The 20,667-nt window shown below is 39.3% G+C and overlaps 1 protein-coding gene and 1 long non-coding RNA gene across 5 annotated transcripts in view; one reads left to right on the top strand and one right to left on the bottom strand.

The window, feature by feature from the left end:
- EPC1 (enhancer of polycomb 1) overlaps window positions 1-20,667 on the bottom strand; it is a 95,038-nt gene that overhangs the window by 7,071 nt on the left and 67,300 nt on the right. For all 4 annotated transcript variants that reach the window (XM_027121988.1, XM_027121987.1, XM_027121986.1 and 1 more), the window contains exons 3-10: window positions 11,654-11,799; window positions 11,042-11,248; window positions 10,516-10,664; window positions 9,412-9,571; window positions 8,227-8,403; window positions 8,050-8,139; window positions 7,819-7,967; window positions 5,887-6,239 (exon numbers count right to left, since the gene is read on the bottom strand). In XM_027121988.1, the coding sequence (XP_026977789.1) occupies window positions 5,887-6,239; window positions 7,819-7,967; window positions 8,050-8,139; window positions 8,227-8,403; window positions 9,412-9,571; window positions 10,516-10,664; window positions 11,042-11,248; window positions 11,654-11,799 (1,431 nt within the window). The remainder of the gene's footprint in view (window positions 1-5,886; window positions 6,240-7,818; window positions 7,968-8,049; window positions 8,140-8,226; window positions 8,404-9,411; window positions 9,572-10,515; window positions 10,665-11,041; window positions 11,249-11,653; window positions 11,800-20,667) is intronic.
- On the top strand, window positions 3,884-17,707 carry LOC113628401 (uncharacterized). The gene is made up of 3 exons (XR_003436045.1): window positions 3,884-3,894; window positions 11,905-11,907; window positions 16,384-17,707. It is a non-coding gene; the product is annotated as an uncharacterized LOC113628401 (long non-coding RNA).

The raw sequence follows: 20,667 nt of genomic DNA, 5'->3' as shown, positions 1-20,667 counted from the left end.
ATTATTTTGCAGAATTCTGCTGGTATTTGTTTTAATTTAAACATTGGCAATATTACATTGGAAATCGATTTGAATAAAGGTTCCAAATATTTTTTCCCTATTTAAATCAACATTTCAGTCCTCAGTCTCTGAGGGTTTTGTGAATTTCACTTTTTTTTTAACAACTGTTCACTTTTTTTTTAACAACTTCCTCCAAATACAGATTTAGAAATAAAAATGCAACTGACATTTTAGATCACTAACGCTCATTGAGATCCCTATGTTAGCCTATTTCTTACATATCTCTATACTCCAGAGTCTAGTTATAAAAATTTCCCCTGGACATTTTTGATAGATGTTCTAGAAGAAATGCACAGAGTAACATAAGCTAGAAGTGATGGTAATAAAAACCATGGGTCTAGGGGCCAAGAGATCTTGACTTTTCTTTCATTCTCAGCTCTGTCATAACTGGCTGAGTTCACCTGAGCAAGTTATTTAATCGTTTGGGGCTCAGTATGTTCATCTGAAATACACGAGATTAAATTAGGTCATCATTAAAGTCCTTTTCAAGCCATGAGATGCTAAGATTTTATACTTCTTCTGAGAAATAAAATTCCAATCCAAAAGGCTGTATGAATGAGTAGGAAAGCTTGGACAAAGGTAAGGCAGTAAATTTGGGCAAATAAAATCTGAGCTGGGTTTTGCACTATTACTTACACAGGAAACTGAGCAAAGTCTAACCAAATGCTAAGTGGAAATAAACAAAAATGAGCATATTTCCCTGTATCTCTGTCAAGGTAAAGTTTTTAGGTTGTATGTCTACCTCCAGATATTGTGTGGTAGTCAAGTTTGCAATTCACATAAAGATGGACAAGGTGGTTTTGTGGACAGATCACCAGACCTAGAATCAGAATCATTTCAAAGGACCAAAAAATTTTAGATCAGGAGGGATTCTTGATTTCCTTCTATAATCTCACACTAGAGATGAAGAAACTCTCATCCAAGGTCACAAAGATATTTAGTAGTGGAAGGGGAAACAAAACTACCCCCAAACCAATGAGATTTTAAATATAAAAAGAAATAGACAAAAGTTTGTTTTAGATTTAATATGATTTACAAAAAATAATCAAACTTTTTATGTACCAACAGTGTGCACCATGCTTTAAAAGAAATCTCATCTATAGAGCATCTGACAGACAGGGGTCTAGGGAGCGGAGCAGAGTCACGGGAGGGACAAGATTAAAAGCCGAGAACAGGGAAGGAGCACGACAGGACTTCAAATATCTGGAGGACACTATGATGTGGGAGAGCAAGAAAACGTACTCAGTGTGCTTCCAAGGGCAAACAGGACCTGCGGATTTAAATTTAAGGAGGCAGCTTTTGCTTGATATATGGACAAACTTTCTAAACAAGACTCCCAACTGCAGAATAACCTGATCTAGAAAGTTGCTGAATTTTAATCTGTCCCTAGAGGTGCCGAGGCAGAGGCCAGAAACCACCGCTCTGTGGGTAGCTTCTAACAATCCTCTGGGGTAGGAATTTAGATGAAATAATCTAAAACTTTACGAGTCCACGTCCTATGCAAGGACCTATCATGCAGTAGGTACACCAGCGCCAGGAATGGCCTAGTGCTCAGCCTGCTGGCCTTTAAGTCACATTCCTGTAGCTGGAGCAGATCAATGGAATGACTGGGGGCGGCAGGGCTGTGGGGGGAGGGAGGTGACAGGTACTTAGGAAAAAGTAAACAATTTGAAAATTCAGTTTGAGAAGATGGATTCTAGATTACCAAAATGTATATTTTGTTAAAAAAAAAAAACCAACAAACCCAAACACCTGCTTTAAAAGATACTCCTCAATTAGAAATTTCTCTGAGCAGTACACAGGTAGAAAATTATTTTAATACAGGAGAGAAGGGTAACTATAAAGAAATAAACAGAAGCTGAAATGACTCCAGACAGTATTACAGTACGACCGCCTCATCAGTAAGCCTGAACTGACAGACTGGAGGTTCGTGAGCACGTATCAGTTACCTAAAACATCCAATCTGAAAACAAAAGTTTGTTGTAATTCATATGACGGCAAAACACGACCAAACCTGAATTCATTTGGCTGCAAACATCTTGAACGTGAGGTTATTTGTGGTCAAACTTTCCACTGAGTGTGACTATTCTCGCACTTCAGTACACGACTGTAGAACTATTAATGTATTTCACTATGGGTGTTACTCCAGAATCTGCTGAGGAAGTAATTCTGAGTTTTGAAACACATCCAGGTAAGGATAAGGTCCCACAAATCTACAAAATCTAACAATGAAAATATTCAGTGTTCAAATCTAGAGCTCCTTTTTTACCGTAATATTAAAATTTTATGCTAACTAATAAGGACCTGCTGTAGAGCACAGGGAATTCTTCTCAATACTCTGTAATGACCTATATGGGAAAAGAATCTAAAAAAGAATAGATAGGGGCTTCCCTGGTGGCGCAGTGGTTGAGAGTCTGCCTGTTGATGCAGGGGACACGGGTTCGTGCCCCGGTCCGGGAAGATCCCACATGCCGCGGAGCGGCTGGGCCCGTGAGCCATGGCCACTGAGCCTGCGTGTCCGGAGCCTGTGCTCCGCAACGGGAGAGGCCACAACCGTGAGAGGCCCGCGTACCGCAAAAAAAAAAAAAAAAAAAAGAGTAGATATATGTATATGTATAACTGAGTCACTTTGCTGTACAAAGTGACTAACACAACATTGTTAATCAACTATACACTCCAATAAAAATGTTTTAAAAATTTATGCTACAAATAGAAGTAAACCGCACTGCTGAGTAAGCTACAGATGTTGAGACTTATTAGAACCTATCATTCTTGCTACAATTTCTTACTGACTTATGAAAATAATCCAAATCTATACTGTAGATATGGGAGTTTGGAAAAATGACTTAAAATGCTGATGAAATTTCACTGGGAACTAGGAATTCAAATCCTGAACATATAATGGTTTTAAAATCACTTTTCTGGAAAAAAAAAATCACTTTTCTGTTTTCAGTCTTTCTGAATTACAGAGTCCTTCCTAATTATGAAAAAAGATATTAATTCTGAATCTGATATCCCCTCAAACACATGCAAATGAATACTTAGTCACTGAACAAACACTAAGCTTTCAAAGATTTTTTTAATAAAGTTTTTTTTTTTCTTTTCTCTTTTGGCTGCACTGCCCAGCTTGTGGGATTTAACTTCCCCGAGCAGGGATTGAACCCGGGCCCTCGGCAGGGAGAGAGTGCAAAGTCCTAACTACTGAACTGCCTGGGAATTCCCCAAAGATATTTTTGTAGATAAAAAAAAATAGAAAAATGTATTTGGAAACTGTCCAAATCACATATTAACTAAAGATTATTTAAAATACACAATTTATCCTTACGTACTAAAATCCAGTCCTAAAAATTCTAACACTGTGACATTCTGCTGTACAGTACCCAGAGGCCCAAGCACTCTAGCACTGACTAACCAGGCTACTGGTCTGACTGCACAACTCTGCAAAATGGTCAAGACAGGGAAGCAAGCAAAAAAGACTCCAAGCAGCAGCTGACACAGAGGCTACGAAAGCTGGCGTGTTAGAACTCAGGCCTTTACCAAAAACATGGCTCCTGACGGCCTCATTCGAATTTCCTATTTCAAAGTGAGAACAGGCCCTTAGAGAGGCTTATTTAGAAAAGGGACAATCAGTCCAGAGGGCATCACTATGTCACAGCATACACATAAATATTAATATTTAAAACAATGATAGAATAATCAAAAATGGCTAAATCAAAACCCACATATTTGGCTTAGGCGGCAGGCAAGTATATCAGCTGACTCGTAGGTCATATAATGACTGGTTAAGTTCTAAAGTCAGTGTGGTAAAAATTAAGCCTTAAAAATTCCTTTAGCGTGTACCACGACGGGTCCATCTCCTCCTTTCAACAAGCCCGACACAGCCGCGTTTCCTTTGGCATCACGCTAGATCAGAGTTTCTGTGGCTGAATGCCAGACGGAGCAGTTTGGTTTGTATCTGGGGGCTACACCAAATGAAAAAAAAAATCTTTAAAACTACAATTACATCGACAAGATGAGATGCTTAACAGAGCGAGGCAGCAATGCAGGCACTGACGCTGCAAGAGGAACAGTAATAGACTCACTTCTCCTGCTCCCAGCGTGGCTCACTCTTTTAGTTCAACTCTATTTAGAATCCTGTATAATATCTGAACTGCTAAAATTTTAATTTTTTCCCCAGGGGCCTATAGCTGAATTCCCTTAAGTTAAAGCTACACATGATATGAGTCCACTGTTACATACTTTATAGAGCACAAAGAGAAAAGCTTTAGGTTTCTGGAATATCCACAAACATGAAAGAATGAAGCACTACCCTAAAGCAACCTGCAGGTATCTGTTCTCTAACTATACAGGAAGATCTAGTAAAATTTAAGGGAAAATTGAAAACAATTAGATGCAACAGGAAAAAATTGATAAACCCATTTAATTTTATCACATATACAGGGGAAGGAAATGATTAAAAAGAAAATTATACGGTTATTAAAGATTTTTTTCAGCTATACTTTTGGTAATACTACTGTTCCATGTTCACCTTTTAATATGCTTCGGCGAACACAAATCAAGTAGTTTTACAGTATCAACGCTTCCTTAGGTAGTACGGCAAACAATTTACATTAAAAAAAATCACTGTAAGAGCCTTAGGATAGTTATATGACTTTATTTTAAGAGGTGGAGAAGACGAGGAATTGACAGAACAAGCCTATTTTCTACGTCTAGTCTCAAAAGAATTTTAAACAACTGAAAAATCTTTATCAGGGAAACATATTACAAGTTTATACTATTAAAATCTCTACACTCACACCAATATATGTCCTCCTTCATACTGAAAAATTCTTCATTTTGATTTTTAAGACTATAAAAGCAGAGAGAAACTGACTCTTCATGATATAGACTCTGAAATTAATGGGATTATAAATAATCTGTTAGGTAGGCCTCAGACTAAGTTAGATTATCTTCTACTTGATTTCTGAAATGTTATTATTTTTCTTATGAGCTGAACGACTTCCGCTCCGCAGAAGTACTTTATTTCTAACCACAAAGTAAATTAGTTTATGGAACCTTTTCTGAAGGTCTTCAAGAATAAGAAGCACATTTTCATATTTATTAGGTTTAACTGTAGCCTTACCAGATAATTAGGGGGACAGAATAAACATCTTTATAAAAATCTGTATGACAATTTTAACAGTGAATTTCTGTAATCTACAAGCCTCAAACAACAGATATTTGCTTTAAAACAGAAAACTAAACTTTGAAGAATATTTTAAGTAGATGGCATTTATTTTAGACACATTTCACAATGTAGGCCTAATGCTAAAGTAGGTATTACCTGAAAATGTTTCCAAAATTATTAAAATAATCCTTACACAAACGTTGTTCTTTGAAAAATTAGCTTCCCTCTTACAAGTTATTCTGAATGAATGTGTAAGCACAGAAAACTTGTATTATCTATCGACTTGCTGGCTTACTTTAAAGCAGTCTAAGTAAAAGACCAGAAAAGTGTCCAAATATAAAACACTATCAACTTATGGTCCATTTTCTCTTTTTTATTATTTGAAACATAATAGTTGGGTCTTGGTTGGCAGTTCACAAAGTATATCCAGGAAACAAATGTCATATATTAAATAGCAGTAAACATCTTACGTATGTGGAAATGTTTAAATGAAGACACACGTACAATCAGGACTCAAATAAATACTTAAACCTTGATTTTTAAAAAGTTCTATTTTAAGAGAAAAGGACTTTTAGCTGTAAGTATAATAGACCACATATTCCAAAAACTGATGAACCCGGTGCTTCTACAGAAACGCACGTCGTAACGAATGAACATACCAAAGTGCGCTGAGCCACTGCCGCTTTTACTCTGCGCAGAGGCGCTGCATGTCTGGGTCCCGGGCTGTGCTGCTCCTGTTCGACTTACACTCCGATACCATTTTCTACAGGAGACTCCATCACTGTCACTGTCACGTAGGGATGGTGTCCGAGGCCTAAAATGCCGCCATCTACATGATTTGATATTGACTAGTATCTGACTGAGGTCTTTAGAGAAAGATTTGTCCGAGGTATTTGTTTCTGAGGTATTGGCAATCTGATTGACTGGAGAATGTTGTGGTGAGGAAAGCATTTCCAAATCCAGATGGCGAAACATGCTGTCATAGTCCGAGTGAGCTCTGTCCAGTAAGACCCTGTTAAAAATAAGGCACAAACAGACATGTAAAACAGCTACTCCCCCAAGTCCCCCAAAGCCACCTCATACTGAATATTTAAGAGCTATAAATTTGATTATTTCGTTATTTGGCTCTATGGGCTAAAATCTCATTTCTGTTAAGCTTCTTTCACTTTATAATGATTCGATTAAAGAAGAAAGTAATCCGCCTTAAAGAATAAGGTACACTACCCATCTTACACAGCTAGCGTCTTCTAACAGTTCTACATTTGCCTTTACTGCATACAAGCGAATTTGATTTTTCACTTCCATTATAAAGCACCAAAACATTCATGAAATATTGCTAACATATCTGTTCTTTATTTAAGCAAAAACTTCATTTTTTTTTTTTGGAGGGGGTGGGTAGGAGAAAAGCAGTACAAGGTATGTGATCTTTGGATATTTTACACTATTAAAATTTTTTATAGACAAAATATTTGAAGCTACCACTCGAGAGGATATATTTTCATTTTATTTATATAAACCTTATAAATGATTCCATCTTAGGATGTTAACACTGACTCATGTTAGTATCAAATAAAATATAGCCAATGTAGAGAATTTTCACTACTATGATGTCAACATAATGATGGGGTTGAAAAAGCACTTAATAAAATGTATTTTAGTGACTGGATAATTCTAAACTAACGGTGAAGTGATAATAACTGCACTCAAGATTCAAAAATGAGAGCTTCCCTGGTGGCGCAGTGGTTGAGTCCACCTGCCAATGCAGGGGATGCGGGTTTGTGCCCCGGTCCGGGAAGATCCCACATGCCGCAGAGCAGCTGGGCCCGTGAGCCATGGCCGCTGAGCCTGCGCGTCCAGAGCCTGTGCTCCGCAACGGGAGAGGCCACAACCGTGAGAGGCCCGCGTACCGCAAAAAAAAAAAAACCAAAAAACAAACAAAAAAAGATTCAAAAATGAAAGAAATGTGTATAAGTCATTAACTGACTGTAAATTATACCCTTAGCTTTCTTCCTCAAAGCACCTTGATGATTTACCTGTTTTGCCTTTTAATTTTTTTTCACTAATATTATACGAGTGCCTTTCTTTTCCTTCCCTTTCATGTGTTCTGCAACTCCTCCCCCCTCCCACACACAACTTCACACATAAAGGCACCCAGAGTATGAAGGGCTCTATCAGGTCTAAACAAAGATCAGGTCCTGCATGGGCCCTGGAGCCTTCCCACTGGCGAGTTAACTCAGTGTACCAGTTATATGACACTTCTGAGCTTATTTAATCCTTTTTCTCAATATCTCTCAGAACTCCTAAAACGATTTTTTGTAATCCTGATTTACACTTGCCTTCATCTATCTCGGAGGCTTTCAATCTTGGGAAGAAAAGCAGATCCATTAGGGAACCATTAGTTATGCATTAAAAGCTACGGTTGTATAAGAAACAGCTAACAAAGTGGTGAAGTATCTCAGTCAAAAAAATCAGTTAAGAATAGCAGACAGGAACAAAACGAGCTCTTTAGAAGGACCACCTCACTTTAAGCTTTAGATCCCATTGCCCACCATCTAAAACATCCCTCTGCTAGGAACACAGAAGCGCCTTACCTTCCACCGCGCCCAACCCGTCTTCGTGCAAATCCGATACACCTCTGGGGCACGGTCAGGGTGGTCAAGCAGTAGCGGTATCGCACATCCCCTAATCCTCCGTCGCTAGGACTAGTCCAAGGCCAGTTGCCAGTTTGGTCTAAGTGAGGCTTAAAAAGAAAAATCTGGATTATTTTTTTTGTCAGCTCCAGGTGAACAGTCTGTTACTTAAAAAGAGAACCCGAAACTTACAGCATAGTACTGACAGCCTGCCTTCCTACGGAAAGCAAAAGGACCATCGGGGTCATTCTCTTCCTCAGCTTCCGAAGAGCCAGACAGAACCTTTAAATAAAAGGAAGTGCGTCAGAACACGTGCCTTCCCACATTCCTCGTGTGTGTTCATGAGAAATCAGAAATGCTTACACTGACCTGGGAGAGAGGCTCTTCGTCCGAGCTGGGAAAGTCATACTGGTTCAGGTCTTTAGCGCTGAAGCCAGGCAGCGCGGCGGGGCCGGCCTGCTGAGGAGTGGCGGCAGCAGACGAAGGTAAGACTTTGGGCTTCTTTTCATATTTACGCTTAGGTCGGATAAGCTCGGCCTTATCTTGCTGCAATACAGTCATGAATTACACACTAGAAACCATGTTCAACAAACTGAAAGTTTGGGGGGAGTTTTAAAAATAAGTTTACTGCTAAAATGAAGGCATTCCCACTCATAAGAGATACAAGACCCTTAACATTCTGTCATCTTCTATTGTAAAGTCTTAGAGGTTGGTCTCTGTGAAAACAGGAATATGTTTCTACAACCTAAACATAATCATAATCAAGTAAAAGAAGAGAACAGAAGTTCTCCAGCTGCTGAAATCCTTGAACAACAATTAGTATTTACTGCTAGCTCCTGTATCTGTTTCTTAGTTTTCTATGAAAATTCTAGGGGAGCATTTTTAAAAAGGGATGTCTAGTCTTTATTCTAAAGAATTAACAAATCAATATTGGGAAAGTAATAATGAAACATATACACAAAGCAAACTTCAGATAACTGTTAACATAGTGAAAAATAAATCCATAATGCTGAGATATTAAAAAAATAAAGAGTAGTAAGGACTTGCTAGCTAAACAATGAGAGAGAATTGCGAGCAGTTTTAGAGGATAAAGATATAAAATCATTATATAGGGAAACAACATGGGAATAAAACACAGAGGCAAGAGTGACAGAGCAATGAACACAGTGCATGTTAGAAATGTGTATGGCAGGTGAGGGCAGAGGCTAGGAGAGGTATGAATTTGAGGTACAGGCAACAGGCAAGAAAGATCAGAGGCAGAAATGATATTTGTTAGGAAGAAAAAGATTATGGCAGGTATCACGGCTGACATAAATATTTATACCAAGATTTATGCAGTTTATGGCATTACGGTTTTTAAAGAAAAGTTAATTATTAAACTATAAGGTATCTCTCTTTACAAGTTCTACTGCTATATCTAAAGGCCAGTCTTAAACCAAAAGCTGGCTTTCACGGTAGAGTTTATATACACATTTTTTCTTTTTCACTCTGAATCTAGTGATAAAATACCACTCAACATTATCAGCTACTACCGCCCACAGAAATTTTTATCACCTTATTAGCTTTAAACTCCTTCACGTCCATGGCTTCCTGGTGTTTGAACTGGCCGCTGTTGGTGAGGGGGACAACGGGGATGGAGTAAGCAGGTTTCATGGGCTGTCTCTGCGCCATGACCTCAGACACGATCTCGCCACTGTAGTCACCCAGACTATACCTGAAATGGCAAAGAAAGGAAGTTGAAAAAGTTAGTTCAGGAAGTACTCATCCTCGTGACAACTAATAACTAACTGAGCTATAACTATTATAAGGTAACATTATATTTATTATATATATTATATTATATATATTATATTATATTATAAGGTAACATTACAGGTAAACTATTTGCTGAATGCTTATTAAAACTAAAGATTACATAATTCCTATTCTTTCTTTTGCTTTTTGGCTTATAGCTTTATCTTGGCACCATTAATAGGTAACTGTGGGAAAGAAAACAAAGGTTTAAATTTTAACATAGCAATTTTGGTGAAAGATTCGGTGGAGATGTTGAAATTCATGCCTAAAATGGTGCGGAGGAACTTTCTGCTAATTTGAGTTGCCTGTGCTATACAACTAACTTTTCTGAAATGAATCACAATAAACTGATTAGTGGTTTTCTTTGGGAGTAGGGACTACGAAATAGGGGAGTGAGGCTTGAAGTTTTCACTGTGCTCCCTGCTAAAGGATTACCTGAGTGTTAAGATTATGGGCCTTGCCCTCTCCCCTTTTTATACTTCCCTGTTAAAAAGCTCAGTTAAGTGTTAAGAAAAAATTCAGTACCATCTAGTAAATAAAATAAAAGCTTTAGAAGTGACAAATGTTCTCTCCCTCACAGCCCTGCACACAACTCAAGTAAGGGCAAAAGAATATGATTCCAAATTGTAAATACCTGGCATAACTTAATAACTTAATTTTACTGAACCCAGTCACTTTAAAAGTGAAAATAAAGAGAGGAACGTATGTAAAAATATACAAAGCATACCACAGCACACATTTCAGTAGTCTCTATTATTAAAAGAATATATTTCTGGAGTTACAGATAATTGCTTAGGACATAAATTAACTCTACACAAAATTCTAATGGTACCACGCTGCTAATGCTATTAAAATATACTTTACCTCTTTTCCATAATTTCCAGTGTTAAGTGCAATAGCTCCCTTTTACTCTTTTCTCTTCTTTTTATCATCTCTAGAATAGTAACAGCCCGACTCAGATCTCGACGCAGCTTAAGCATTTTTTCGTAAGAGGCTTCATCATTTTTACGATTCTGTAAATGTGAATTCGCTTTGTTTAATGTCAATAAGCATTTCTGACTACTGGCATTCTGAGTATAGCTAGTGATATATAAGAATATATATATTTGAAGGGTGAGATGAGAATTTAAAGACACTGAAATGGAACACGGATTACCAGGAAATCAATTTTGAATATGGTTTTTAATGGATTAACATTAAAATATATCATTAATAACTCTAATGAATTTTAAGGCTGACATTTTAAATTAATATTTTTCATTACAATATATAGAAAGTCTGTCTAAACACAAATTAAAACACAGCCTTGAGATACTGAGATAACTGATAATTATAAATAAATTTTCTTACATCAAAAACATTACTACAGAATTTCCCCAGGTTCTCTTACTTTTCGAGTCTGCATTTTTTCGGTACGTCTTCTAAAGGCCACGTAAGGGTCATTTGTGCTGGAGCCATCCCGCTTCTCTTGTTTCACTGCTGGGATGAGGGCCGGCCCTCGGCAGTCTCTTCTCCGTCTGACCCAGTGCTCGTGAACGTCCCTAATTAACTCATCGTCTTCTTTCAGCAGTAGTTTGGCTTCCTGCAGGCTGACTGGCTAAATGTAAAATCATTACGTCATTTTCACATAATACAAATAAAAGGCTCAAAAGTACCTGCAAATTTAAATGACAATAATCAAAACAACAGCAGTAACAACAGACATGCTGAGCACCTTGTACATGTCAGACCACGAGCTAGATGCTGTATATAAATTATTTAATTTTTGCAACAATCCTGCAATGTTTATCCATCTATTTTACAGATGGGGAAAGAGAGGCACAGAGAAATTTAAACATGCTGAATATTACACAGGCCAGTAACGGGCAGAGATAAGACATGAACTCATGCTTGTCCGGAGCCTGCTTGCTTACCCTCTCCCCAGCATTACACTGTTTCCATATGGAAGAGAGATTTATATAGACATATACACACACTTAATATATATACAATGAAGCTGTACCTGCTGACCACTGCCTTTTTCTAGACGGTCAATCATCTCCTCAAACTGCAGTGGGCAGATGTCCATTTTCTTCTTCAGTTTATTCACAAAGACTTCATCTTCCGAATCCAAATCGTAATCGGGCTGCTCAGCATCCAAACTAAAAGCTGACAGAAGAAACCACAAGCAACCATTTACTGTGTGAACACACGGGCAAAGCCTCTCGCGGGTGTTTGGACAATCTCTAAAGAAACAGGAAAGAGTTTTTAAAGACTGTGTTTTCAGACTCACAAACAATCTAAGCTTCCCACACTTAAAGTTTAAGAAAGAAGGGACTTCGCTCGTGGCGCAGCGGTTAAGAATCCGCCTGCCAATGCAGGGGACACGGGTTCAAGCCCTGGTCCCGGAAGATCCCATGTGCCGCGGAGCAGCTAAGCCCGTGCGCCACAACTACTGAGCCCACATGCCACAACTACTGAAGCCCACGCGCCTGGAGCCCGTGCTCCGCAGCAAGAGAAGCCACCGCAATGAGAAGCCCGTGCACCGCAACAGAGAATAGCCCCGCTCGCCACAACTAGAGAAAGCCAGCACACAGCAACAAAGGCCGAATGCAGCCAAATTTAAATAAATAAATAATTTTTTTAAAAAAAGCCTGTTCTAGATCACTCCCCTTTTTACTTTACAATCTTATTTGTTAAGCACTCGAATGTGCTTGATCTCCCAGAGAGGAAGCACTGTGTCTTATCCATCTCTGTACGTCAGTGCAGAGGCAGTAAACATGTTCATCTTGTACACCAACTCTGCACGCAGTACTCTACTGAAAAGCATTTGGATATTGACTCTATTCAAGTGGGAAAAAACCCTGAAAACATCTGCAGTCAGCGTGGTGACACCTGTGACAGGAACAAGGAGGGGGACCCTGCCTGCCCCACATGTGCCATCCCTGCTTCAAGACTGACACAGTATCTGGCCCATAGGAACCCAACGAATATTTGTGCAACTATAACGTTATGCTTCATTTTCATTTTGACCTGTATCACACTTCTGTAACATTCCTAATTAAAATAAATGAATATTCAGATCCTTCATAAAAATCTCTATAAGCTACCCTCTCTGCACCCATGTTTCCTGCACCATCAGCCCTTCAATGATTTTCCACCATCTAATTCTGTTTGCTGTTGCAATGTAAACAGAGATTTTGGAGATTCCCAAGTGGTTTAAAACTGTTGGATTAATGGGCTTCCCTAGCGGCGCAGTGGTTGAGAGTCCGCCTGCCAATGCAGGGGACACGGGTTCGTGCCCTGGTCCGGGAAGATCCCACATGCCGTGGAGCGGCTGGGCCCGTGAGCCATGGCCGCTGAGCCTGCGCGTCCGGAGCCTGTGCTCCGCAACGGGAGAGGCCACAACAGTGAGAGGCCCGCATACCGCAAAAAAAAAAAAACCAAAAAACAAAAAAAACCAACTGTTGGATTAAACACACTTGTTGTTTTGTCCCTAACCAAAATAATCCACATCTGTGGAGTAACCACTAGCCACGTATGACCAATTAGATTTAAATTAACTTAATGCAAAATTCAGTAGCCACATTTCAAGTGCTAAGTATTACATGTGGCTAGTGGTTACTGCTGTTACCAGATGCTACAGACTATAAAAACATTTCCATCATCACTGAAAGTTCTATTAAAGAGGGCGATCCAGATAATCCAGAAAGCCAAACCGACAGGGCCCAACTATCAGTGTTCCGCCTACTTAAGGGTGTACTTTATACGTGTGTAGGGTCTCGTTCGTACATTGCTTTGGCACCCTCCACTATAAAATTTATTTTTCTTTTAGAGCAAATCACATTTACAAAGCTTAATTATTCATAAAAACTAAACAAGCCTACCTAGTATCACCTTACTTATGCATTATCAAGATACACTTGACATACTCCTGGCATACCTTATATCATCAATGACAAGTCACATGCAACAAATTAAGGAGATGGGAAAGGAAGATTCCCGCCCTAGGGAGCTCTATGTCTTCGCCACTGAAGTGACCAAGTACCTGAGAGGCTGCTCTTGCCTGTGCCAGAAGCTTTTCTTTAGTTAATGCAAACACATCTAAGACCTTCAAATATGAGGAGAACCAAATCTTGTTCAGATATAAAATATTAAAACCCTAGAGAAAAGCTAACATGTAAAAACTCACTTTAGGATTTCATGTGACCAAAAAACCACAGCCAATGATTGAAGTGTAATTTGGCTTCAGCCAAATGTCCAACTGATAGCTCAGCTGCAGCTGATAAAGATGTAACAAACATATGGGGCTTCCCTGGTGGCGCAGTGGTAGAGAGTCCGCCTGCCGATGCAGGGGACATGGGTTCGTGCCCCGGTCCGGGAAGATCCCACATGCCGCGGAGCGGCTGGGTCTGTGAGCCATGGCCGCTGAGCCTGCGCGTCCATAGCCTGTGCTCCGCAATGGGAGAGGCCACAACAGTGAGAGGCCCGCGTACCGCACCAAAAAAAAAAAAAAAAAAAAAAAAAAAAAAAGATGTAACATATGTATCATGGTTCTAGAAACAGGAATATCTTCAAATTTCCTGGGCCATGTTACTGAGTGCAAAAAACAAGGTCTAAAGAGAAATAGGCAAATGAGTTGCCTCTTCTAATTGAGTTCTACCAATTACAGTGAGCCCTAGTTGGCCAATAATTGTTAACTATGGGAGACATACAGTAGAAGCTGACTCTGTTTAAAACATTCTGCTAGAGATAAACCCAGATATGTATACGGGTAAACAAAATACAGTATTCTATAGAGATGGAGGAGAAAATTCTATAGAAAATAAACCTAATAAAAAGAACACAACAGTACACGTAAATTGATTAGATTATTTTAAAGGAGATACAAAGTGGTACAAACCACTGTGCTTAGAGTCCAGTAGTAAAGGTGAAATGCATATAAAAGTCTATGTAACAAATGCCATATTACAGCTCATACTAAGTGTGCATAGGTAGGTATGTCCGTAACTCCAAGCAGCATTTTTAAATTACAGGAAGCAAATAGTGAAAGGGTATTTAGGTCCCCAAAATGGCACAAAACGTAGACTGGGAACAGAATAGAACTCCTGATGGAAAAGAAGGCACAGTATTCGAGGCTGAGGAGAAACCTCCCACAGCAGGGAGGGCACACAGGTTTCCACTCAAGCACTAGCTCCCCATGACTGGTAACAGCTACTTGCAAAGACCCTGGAATAAATTCTGGGCAGCAGAAAAGACCATCATAATAGTGGTATTTACTGTGCAGTGGTAGGTATTTGACATCCTTGCTTGGACCTAAGAAGACAAAAGCGATCACTGGCTAGCTAGATCATGAAATTCTTCAACTTCTTTATATTTATAAACTACTGAGTCACTTCTAGAATGTACCTGGGGACAGTAAACAGAGAATCCCAGATCTGAAAGATTTGAAATCCTACATATGAAGTCCTTTGTAGATAAAGTTCTGCTATATCTGCACGGTTGGTTGATGCTATAGATTTTATCTGTGAGAAAGTAAAACCAGAAGAATAATAGGGAAAGGGAAGGAGAAAATGTAATCTTTCAGATTCAGGGCATAAAGAAAGGACACATCTGTTCTGAGAGGTAATAAACAAAAGGAGGCTCTATAAAGATCTGTTTTTTAAAAATCTTTTTATTTATAAATAAATTCAAACTTATAAAAGCCTCCAAATAATAACAGCACAAGGGACACCTGCATATCCTTTACCCAGATTCACCTGCTGTTAAAATTGTACTCCATTTGCTTTGTCACTTGCATGTGTGTGTCCTCTCCCCCTCCATGTGTATACACACACACACACCGCACACACCCCACACACACTACTTTGAGCCACCAGAGGGTAAATTACCTTCATAATGGCTCTTTCCTGCTAAATACTTCAGAGTGTGTTTCCACATAATAACAGTACAGTCATCAACTTTATATTCCACTTTTGCCAGCTGATCCAATAATTCATAACATTTCCCACTACAGTACACGACCACTCTGGGATCAGGTATTATTTTTCCTGACGTCTCTTTAGCCTCCTTTACTTTGGAACATTTCCACAGCCTTTCGCTGTCTTTTAGGACACTGATGATGTCTGTTTCAGGAGTATTACCATTCCCACTACTAGCAGGTTGCTCACTCTGTGTCTGTGGGATTTTCCCCACTGTGATTAGGTTATACTCTCTTAGCTGCCACACCACTTGACTTTATTCTTAGTCCTTCCCAGGGTCTCACACCTAGAGGCACACGATGTTCATCTGTTTCTCATAAGTGGTGATAACTGTGACCACCAGTCAAGGTATTGCCCCATTACCCCACCGTATAACTGCCGCCCCCACCTGCCGCCGTAACTAATGAGCAGTTTGTGGGGAGAGTTTAAGGCCATGGAAATGTCCTGACCCTCATGAGAATTTCCCCTTACAGAGGGCACACACTGGCGATTCTCGTGTGGCTCAATCTCGGTCGCACTTAGTGCGAAGATGATTCTCCAGCAGTCTCTTCGCACAGCACCGTTCAGCTCTTGACGTTCTGTACTGTAAAACCACGAGACTACACTTCTGGTAACAGTAACAAGCCCCCATTTAGCACGGCTTATTACCAGTGTGGTGATAATGAATTCCTACTTTTTCCATGTTTATAAGTCGTTCACTGTACCCAATTATTTCACTGCTTAAAATGTCCCTAAATTAGCCAGTGGAATATGCCTCTGCCATTTTTGTGAGTTCTTAATTTCTGGCATAACAAGATGTTCCAGGTTTATCTTGTACTTACCCTGCCCCAGCCCTGGGATCAGCCATTTCTCTGCATATTCTTGGCCCTATTTAGCAGGGAACAGATCAGGGAATAGGTGCTAGGTGTGCTTATTGCTACTGAGTATTTTTTGCTTCTTGGCTCTACCAGTGGACAGAACCGGAAATGCACAGATCTGTATCTATACACACACATATATACATATTCAAATATACACCAAGACTGCCTGATAAAAAAAGATTTCCTTTGAGGATTAACAGGAGAGAACCTTGAGACCCGAGTGCAAAGGGGAAGGGGGAGAGAGAATTGTTCCTGCCTATCCTGGTCAGAACTGTTTTTGTCCTTTCTGCCAGTATGAATAGGAAAGGAGAAGTCCTAGCTGTACAGTCTAGAAGGCTTCCAGATCACCAATCAAAAGAGAAACAGCATTAAGACCCTGTGGAGCAGGAGATGTTGAATAGCACCCTGAAATAGTTTAGAAAAGTAACCACAGTTTGGAACTATAAGAAGGGGATGATGGTTTTAATACAGGTTTCTGCCTTTACAGCTCTGATAGGAGAAAATTATGCTCTCTTTCCTAAGCCTGTTAAAAGACAAGAAAAACGTTGAGATTTTCCAAATAAATGGTCAATGAAATGTTAACAGATAACATGTAATGAATATATTTTGAAAATGCTGGGTTAAAAGAAACTTTCTTTTTTAACTGCGCGATTCCCAGAGCCTATAAGTAATATGCATTGTAACTCTGGGGTGGAAGGAGAATATAACAGGCAATAATTCTCAAACGTGTTTATCATTACTTTTTAGGCAATACTAATTATCATCTTTAAAACTCCAAGAAGCAGTTTGTGTAAATTAGTTTAAGAGTTTTACAAAATAGAAATTATGAGAATTGAAATGAACCGGTCTACATACATAATTCAAGGCAATGTACCCTTCATAAGCAACTTCTTAGACCACCTGGCATTCAAGATTCAATTTTAACTTTGCAGAAATTTACAGTATAACTAGCCTTTTCTTGTGTATTGTAGTATACTAAAAGCCAATACCAATTTTTAAAGAATTAACATCAATTTTACACAATTTCTTCCAGAAAATAAGAGGGAACACTTCCCAACTTGTTTTATGAGGCCAGTATTACCCTGATACCAAAACCTGACAAGGCAGAGCACACACACACAAACACAAAAGACTACCGGCCAATATCTTTCATGAATTTAGATGCAAAACTCCTCAATAAAATCCCACCCAACAATGTATGAAAAAAATAATACACCACAGCCAAGTGGGATTTATTCCCGGTATGCAAGGCTGGTTCAATATTTGAAAACCAACCAATACAACCTATCATATCAAAGGCTAAAGAAGGAAAAAAAAAATCACATGGCCTTATCAATTGATGCAGAAAAAGCATTTGACAAATGCAACAGTCATGATACAAACTGCCAGTACCCTAGGAATACAGGGGAACTTCCTCAATCTCATAGAAGCAACTACAAAAAGAAACCACCCTACAGGTGACATAATACTTAATGGTGAAAGACTAGATTCCTTCCCTCTAAGATCAGGAACAAGGCAAGGATGTCTGCTCTCACCATTCTTATTTTAAAATCATATTCAAGTTCTAACCACTATACTAAGGCAAGAAAGAGCAATTAAAGACATACAGGTTGGAAAGGAAAAACAAAACCATTTCTATTTGCAGACTACGACATGATTTTCCATTCAGAAAATCCCAAAGAATCTGCAAACATCTCCAAGAACTAATATGTAATTTCAGTTAAGGCCACAGGACATAAGCTCAACATACAATTAAGCTGCATTTCTGTATACAATGAAAAAGTGGAAACCAAAATCAAAAGTGCAATACCATTTTCAATTGTTCCAAAGAAAACAGGTATACATCTAAAAAAAAGTACTAAAAAACCATGGCTCTCTATGATGAAAATTAAAAAGTGTCAACTTTATAAAAGAAATCAAAGAAGACCTAAATACTTGGAGGGTCACACAGTGGTCGTGGGCTGGAAGACTCAACACAGGAAAGATGTCAGCTCTCCCTACAATGATCTATAGGGTTAAGTGCAATTTCTATCAAAACCTCAGCAGGTTTCTTTGCAGATACAAACTTATTGTAATATTTACAGGGAAAAGCCCTAGAATACCCAAAACAATCTTGAAGGAGAAAAATAAAGGAGGAAGTACTCTCCCTGATGTTAAGGATTATCATAGAGCTGCAGTAATCAGGACAGTGGTACTGTCTCGGGATAAACACAGAAATCAGTGGAATAGTGGATGAACAGAAGCCAGAAATAGAGACTCATCAACATGCATAATTAATTTCTTGCCAAGAAGCAAAAGCAATCAATGGAGGAGGGATCACTTTTTCAATAAATGGTGCTGGAACAATTAGATACCCAGAATGGAGGCAGGGGGAACACCATGACCTAAACCTCACACTCAAAATTGATCACATACTTAAACGTAAAAGGAAGGGACTTCCCTGGTGGTGCAGTGGTTAAGAATCCGCCTGCCAATGCAGGGGACATGGGTTCGAGCCCTGGTCCGAGAAGATCCCACATGCCGAGGAGCAACTAAGCCCGTGCGCCACAACTACTGAGCCTGTGCTCTAGAGTCCACGAGCCACAACCACTGAGCCCACGTGCCGCAACTACTGAAGCCCGCACACCTAGAGCCCATGCTCCACAACAAGAGAAGCCACCGCAGTGAGAAGCCTGTGCACCGCAACGAAGAGTAGCCCCCACTCGCTGCAAGTAGACAAAGAGTAGCCCCCGCTCGCTGCAACTAAACAAAGACCCAACGCAGCCAAAAACAAATAAATTAAAATAAATAAATTTTAAAAAAATGTAAAATGTAAAACTGTGAAACTTCCAGAACAGGTCATAGGACAAAATCTTTGGACCCCAGGCAAAACAAAGAGTATTCTTAGAGTTGATACCAAAATCATGAACTGTAAGAGGAAAATTGGTAAATGGATCTCATCAAAATTAAAAACTTCTGCTCTGTGAAAATCTGTTAAGAGAATGAAAAGACAAATTATATACTGGGAGAAAATATTTCCAGATCACATATGACAAAGGCGTGTGTCTAGAATATATAAACAAAACAAAATCCTCAAAAGTCAACATTAAAATAAACAATCTAATTAGAAAATGGGCAAAAGACCTGTGCGATGATTTCACCAAATAGGATATATAGATGGCAAACACATGAGAAGACGTTTAACATGTTAGCCATTTAGAGAAACACAAATTTAAAGTACAATGAGAGGGCTTCCCTGGTGGCGCAGTGGTTGAGAGTTCGCCTGCTGATGCAGGGGACACGAGTTCGTGCCCTGGTCTGGGAAGATCCCACATGCCGCGGAGCGGCTGGGCCCGTGAGCCATGGCCGCTGAGCCTGCGTGTCCGGAGCCTGTGCTCCACAATGGGAGAGGCCACAACAGTGAGAGGCCCGCGTACCGCAAAAAAAAAAAAAGTACAATGAGATATCACTGCACACCTATTAGAATGGCTAAAATTAAAAAGTGATAACCTCAAATGCTGGCAAGGATACAGGAGAAACTGGATCACACACACACTGCTGATGATAATGTAAAACAGTACCTCCACTCTGGGATACAGTGTAGACGTTCTTGTCAAACTAAAAATGTATGACCCAGCAACTACTCTTAAGGTAATTAAGCCAGAGAAATAAAAATTTATGTTCACTCAAAAATCTGTACATGAACACTCATAGCAGCTTTATTTGAAATATCAATAGTTAAAATCTGGAAACTACCCAAATGTCTTTCAGTGGGTGAGCAGTGAAACATGCAGTGCACATGGATCACGGAAGACTGCTCAGCAAGAGGAAAGAAGGACTACTGATACATGCAACAGCTTGGATGAACGTCAAGGAGGCTATGCTAAGAGGAAAAAGTCAGTCTCAAAAGGATATATACTGCATGATTTCATCTATGTTACCTTCATCAACAAACATAATTACAGAGATGGAGAACAGACTAGTGGTTGCCAGGGGCTAGGGGTGCATTTAAAGGAGCAACAAGATGGAGTCTTGGGGTGATGGTACAATTATCTTAATTGTGGTGGTGATTATACAAGGCTTCACATGTTCTGTGAATCTATAGTCATCCAAGACAAAATGTTAAAAGAAATCCAAAGGCAGCTAACACTAATTTAGCTGTCTTTATTAACATTCCAATGTAATACATCTTTCCAAATTTGTACCGATGCAAAAAA

The sequence above is a fragment of the Aethalodelphis obliquidens genome, unplaced genomic scaffold, assembly GCF_003676395.1.
Source record: "Aethalodelphis obliquidens isolate GAN/ISIS:26980383/991018 unplaced genomic scaffold, ASM367639v1 scaffold23, whole genome shotgun sequence".
Taxonomy (NCBI): Eukaryota; Metazoa; Chordata; class Mammalia; order Artiodactyla; family Delphinidae; genus Aethalodelphis; species Aethalodelphis obliquidens.
The sequence above is the reverse complement of the archived record's forward strand: the minus strand, read 5'-3'. Positions and strand labels throughout refer to the sequence as shown.